This window comes from Eriocheir sinensis, chromosome 40 (genome assembly GCF_024679095.1).
Source record: "Eriocheir sinensis breed Jianghai 21 chromosome 40, ASM2467909v1, whole genome shotgun sequence".
NCBI classification, from domain to species: domain Eukaryota; kingdom Metazoa; phylum Arthropoda; class Malacostraca; order Decapoda; family Varunidae; genus Eriocheir; species Eriocheir sinensis.
The window spans coordinates 16,358,969-16,364,968 of NC_066548.1; the positions used below are offsets into that span (position 1 = coordinate 16,358,969).

The 6,000-nt window shown below is 40.0% G+C and overlaps 1 protein-coding gene across 1 annotated transcript in view; it reads right to left on the reverse strand.

Annotated features, from left to right (window-relative positions):
- LOC127009408 (calnexin-like) overlaps nucleotides 1-5,157 on the reverse strand; it is a 40,216-nt gene extending 35,059 nt beyond the window's left edge. Inside the window, exon 1 of the mRNA XM_050882489.1 lies at nucleotides 5,028-5,157. Coding sequence (XP_050738446.1) covers nucleotides 5,028-5,150 — 123 coding nt within the window. The 5' untranslated portion in view covers nucleotides 5,151-5,157. The remainder of the gene's footprint in view (nucleotides 1-5,027) is intronic.
- Between the last annotated feature and the right edge of the window lie 843 nt (nucleotides 5,158-6,000).

Consider the following 6,000-nt stretch of genomic DNA (forward strand, 5'->3'; position numbering starts at 1 on the left):
TCCTCGTGAAGTGCCTTGAGAGCCATCACCAAAATCTACAACAACTCCACCAGGATTACTGCATCATCAGCAAGAAAAGGTCGGTGACCCTGGTATTGCCAATGGATACTCCGCAATGACGTTGAGGGGGTGTTGGCTGTGAGTGTGACTGGCGCTCACAGCGAGCTTTTAGCTCCACCAAGCTAGTGCTCACTCTTTTAACCTCTATATCTCAAAAACTATTCATCACAGCTAAAAAACAAGACACCACTGGAAAGAGGAGGCCAAGATCTATAAGATTCGGTTATGTTAGCCTCTCCTGCGAACAGGCATCAAACGTTCGTGGGGTGTTGCCTGTGAAGACGTACATTCGTGTGTGCGTGATGCTCAGCCATATTGAGGCAACTACTGGAGTCTGGAGTAGATCTCTTGATGGGGTGTTGGCAGGGTAGTATTGCCAACTGCAAAATTTACAACTATTTGGTCAAAAAATCAGTCAGGTGATAGGTGAAGCTATGCAAAAATGCGCAATATTGGACAACAACATCCACCAGTTACTCGTCTGTAGATTTTCCGAGCTTTTCCGCTCTAGGCTGATATGATTTTCCACCAAATTTAGTGGAAAACCCACAGAATTGGCAATGCTGTGGGGTGAGAAATAGTGTTGGAACACTCTCATACGTGGGAAATTTGAGCGCGACTGGCGCTCGCAGCGAGGATTTAGCACCACCAGCAAGATACGCTAGTCCTTGCTGCAAGTATTTAGCATCGAAAGGGTTAAACATATAAATATACCAGAAAAAAGCTAGGTTTGATTATGGTTTGACTACAGAAAATATTACTTGAAAGGGGTATTTTACCCAAATATGTTGTAAGTTTATCTGATAGTAAGCCTTCCTATACAGTCACCCCCCGCCGTTCGCGGTCTCACCCATCGCGTTTCATGATTGGTCAACTAATTAGACTTCGCTATACTGCCCCAGTTTTCAAGATACATGCGGATGCATTGACGCTAAATAGAAGGCAGAGAGGAGGGAGGCAGAGAGGAGGGAGAAGGGAGAGGAGGGAGGAAGGCAGAGAGGAGGGAGGAGGGAGGCAGAGAGGAGGGGGAAGGAGAGAGAGGAGGCGGGGCAATGGACGCATAGGCGGTGTCACACCAGCACTTTTTCCGCTGATTAATGCCATTTCCGATTTTCATCGTTCTGCATGAACTTATCGCGATGAATTTGTCAGACGATCAGGATCGTTCCCGCAAATTTCCGCCTTTGTTTACATTTCCAAGACCAAGACCGAGACTTTCCGCAGGCTTCAACCTGTCTCAAACGCTCTCCTGCAGTGACAGCCTTCCTCATCCTGGTGTCACTTCTGGCAAATGAGAGGTGTCACTAACTCCAGAAGTCTGTGGTACTGGCTCTTGTCCAACCTGATCCAATTCTTCAGAGTCTCATGATCCTCTAAACTCAGCTCTTTTAACAGCCTGTGGTACACACTTTCTTCCGACGAGCCAACCATGGCGACATGCATGCTTTTGGCTTGTTTAGCCTGCCTAAGTCTCAATACACAGTGTTAGGTTCAGAGCAGCGTATCTTTGCCGCAGCGTGACTCCATGTTTGTTTACATTCCCATGGTCTGTGCCGATGGAAAGTTTCAGACTTAAACACCGCTTGTGTGTGACAGGCGCAGCCAAGATATCGACGATTTTCAGAAAAACGAAAAAGTTGACGGAAAAAGTGCTAGTGTGACACCGCCTTTAGGTTGCTCCTGAGTGACGCCACGGTTAGACTGTGACGCCATGCTTTCCTATTGCCACAGCAGCTCACTCAGGGACGACTGCTATTGGTGAGATTTTCTCATAGCAAAAAAATTCACGCACCGCCACACTGCAGTGTTGCCAGATTGGGCTACTTATCGCAAATTGGGCTACTTTTGGGAACAAAAACATGTTTTATATGACGGTCAGAGGTGATTTCTAAATGCATATTTTCCCATAGGGTTATAGTCCGCTGTCATGGTTTCACAGATCGCTACCAAGTCCGGGAACGAAATACCCGCGAACGGCGGGGGATGACTGTATTCCTTATTTAGTCATATATCAACTTTTGCTTTTCCCATGCATTAGGACTCCTAAATTTCAGTCATTCTAGTCTGCCAGTACCTCACACCACCAATACATCAATATGCAAGTGCTCCCTACACTAGACCATTCAAATTTAATGAAACTTAATGTATCATGAATAGAGCAATTATCCCCAGTATTAGGTACAAAGCCAACAAAGAAAGATGGGAATTCAATACCTCACTTAAGGTACAGCATTTATGAACACAACACAGCAACCACTGTAACCATGCCTTGTTTCTCTACTTGCTGCAACTCTTTCTTGGAAATATTAAAAAATATATTTTTCATGTTTTTTTCCCTACTAATAAACAAGATTAAATAAGTAAGAAAAGATGGCAGAAGGCAGGAAAAATGGATGTGACTGGGTCTTGGAAAAAAAAATAGGGAGCAGCCTACTTGGATGTCTTTCTTTTATCTACTTATTTTCTTCACATTGTATCTCATATAGTTCATCATGTAATTATTATTACCTCATTGCAGGACAAAGATTTTTCAGTGTTATCATCCTTTCTGTCTGATGCCAGTATACTTGATCCTGCTCCAGAAAAGGTTCACTTCTAACTCAACATCAGGTTCTGTGCTTGATGTTGATATATTCCATCCTGTCCTGCCCCAGTCATATCTCCACCTAGTTTTCATCTTGCTCCAGTTTTAATTTCCCCTCTCCACCTGGTTCTCTCATATTTCCTTTTCCACCTGCACTAGCAAAGTTTTTAATTATATCTCTCCACCTAGTTATCTGTCTGCCCTGACTCTACAATTTACAGTGCCACTGTCACTTGGATTATCCAGCATTATTTTTTAATGCTTCACATGATATGACCTGGTCAAGTCTATTTCCAGTACTTAACTTTACCTTTGACTCAGGATTAAGTTTACACGAGTGATAAGCCTTCCTCTCCCCATCTCTGTCAGTCCATGTATCCCTCTACTTCCATCTAGATGGACATATTTATAGATAGATAGTCTTACCTTCCCTTGCACCCTGTCATGATTACAGCCACACATCACTCGCCTCCCATCTTTCTCCTGACTATAATATACAGGCTTCAGCATAAATAGATTAGCTATGCACAATGTTAAATCACTGAAGACAGTTACAGGCTTTTTTTCCCTTACACTAGAATAATTTTAGTATGACCTATAGCAGGGCTATTCAACTGGCAGCCCGCGGTCTGAATTCCAAAATTCTGTAAAAGGTAACTTGTCTAACCGGGATTCTTGCTCATAAAAGCTGAGTAGCCCTGACCTCAGCTTTTTTCAGATCGAGATATACACAATCAGCCCATCCTTCTCTTTCTTGCACCATGTCTATTGCTCTTGAGTAGAAACACAGTAAGTTGGTGACACACGATTTCCCTTTTCTAAATCCAAATTCCCTTTTCTAAATCCAAACTGTCCTTCATTTATCATGTTTCCCTTTTCTAAATCTTCAACCCATTGTTTTTTATTATACTTTCACAGATCTTGCACATTACACTTGTTAAAGAGACTGGCCTATAATTTAATGGATCAGTTTTATTTCCACTTTTAAAAATTGGTACAATGTTCGCTCTCTTCCACTCTAAGGGCACTTTTCCTGTATTTACAGAGCATGTTATTATGTCATAAATTGGTTCCAATAATTAATTTTATAATTTCTTTAGCACTTGACCGGAGATTTCATCCAGTCCCAAAGCTTTCCTTCCATCTAAAGTCTCCATCAGCTTCAACAGTTCCCCTTTCTCAACCTTTACATAATTTAGCTTCTCTTCATTATAATTTTCGAGACCCCTGTCAAAGTCGGTCTCTTTCATAATATTTTGAGGAAATTTTTTTTTAATATTTCTGCAATTTCTTTGTCCTTCTCGAGAATACATTTTTTCTTTTTTAGCCCTTTCCACTGCTTCCATTTCTTTTTAGCTTCCCATTTATGAATTTATAAAACATTTTTGGTTCTTCTTACAACTAGAAACTTTTTTTTTAATTAGCTATTTCTTCTCCTTATTCTAACATATTCATTTCTTTTCTTTTTTATATTTGTCTTGTTATTCTTATTTGGTCTTTCTTTTAAATTCCTCCATGCCTTATTTCTGTTTTGTTTTGTTGTTTCACACCTCCATCCAAACCATGCTTTTCTTTCCTTAGCTTTTTACTGTATAGTATGGAAATATATATCTCTATTCCTCTGTTGTAGATATTCATAAAAAGGTCATATTTCTTTGAATGTTAGTACTCTCTTCATATCACTCCAGTCTACCTCCTAGCGAAGAAAGTCTTGAGTCCAATAGAATCAAGCCTTTCCTTGTATAGTTTTTCCTTATGGCTTTCATCATGATGTTCATATCCTTCCTTAGTTTTCATCTCTAATAGCTCATGGTCACTCTTTTCCCAGGGGCACTCCATGACTGACCTTCTCTTCATGTAGCTCCCACATTTTAGAAAATTTAGGTCTAGTCTCATGGTTGGTCATCCCTCTCAGCCTTGTTTTTCCTTTGACCCACTGCATCAACAGGTTATCTGTTGCCAGCTTCAATAGTTTACCCCAGGTATTTTCTCCACACTGCTGCATAGTCTTCCTCAATTCACCTCTTCAAGCAATTGAAATCTCCCGCACTATTACTCTTTCCTACTATTCTTTATTTCTGCCTGTCAGTGCCCGTGACTGTTTCTTCTAGCATATGCTATCTTTTACTTCATTCCATTTTTGGTTTTAGAGGGGGCATAGGCTGTTATTATGTTAGTCTTTTCTCCACTGTTTGTCAGTATCTGCACAGCACAGTGTGTGTGTGTGTGTGTGTGTGTGTGTGTGATTCTTTTAGCTTATCCTCCCAATGGTACCTGCTTAGAGGTGGGCATAGACAAGTGGAGACCTCCTCCTGTTCAGCCTCCACATTCCTCACTTTCATGACAGTGCATCCAACAAGACATCAGACACCTAGTACTACACAACAACTTCCTCTGTGATGGTGACCTCCTCGTCATCCTCTGAGGCTCCTCCTCTACCTGCGAGTAACACACCCAACAGGAAGAATGTGAGCAGGATCTTTTTCGACCACCTCCACGACATCATGAAGCCTGAGGACAAAACAAATGATATTAACGTATAAGCTTGCCAGCCCTTTCTTTTTTTGGAGGTTATGAGCCATGATTAACCTAACATACAATATACGGTAATTGTTTCTGAAATAATTATATAATTATTTTGAAATGTGATCATCTAAAAATGATTACTATAAACTTATGCTCTTCTGCTTTCATTTTTCCTCTTCACATATCTTGAATGTAAGGCAAGCATTATTGAAAATATAGTAAAATATATATAATTTGTATTACTAATTAAAAATTACTGGTGATACTAGGTTGTTCGATGTGAAATTTAATATTTTCAATAAATACTTGTGATATGTTGCATTAATTGTTGTTTCGAATATTGCAGTCTCACTTCAGCAGCGGCTGAATCCACCTTCACGTTGGTCATGTGAGATCTTTATTTTTGTTCCTGCATATTGTGAAGACTGAACTGTTGTAGTTCTGGTGAGTTTTGATGTGGTTATTAGTTGTTTATTTCATGGCACATATGGCATAGGCGAATATGTAAAAAATAACAAAAATAAAAATAAAAAGTGAGGGGGGTGGGGTGGAAATTCAACGGAACTAACATTGACATCTGCAGGAAATAGTTAAGAGATTAATTAAAATATCAAAACTCATCAGCAAATAGTTTTTGTCTTTATTGAGACAAGTGTCCATATTTACCAAACATTTCAATCAATTAAGCTCATCCAAAAGACTTTAAGAATCATTGAAGTTACTCCACTACCCTTAGTGCATTTTAATTGTGGAGTGGCTGCTAACTGAGCACAATCTAGGTGAATATTGAGTACTTCTGTAACTGTTACTTTCTCTCTGTCTATATATTT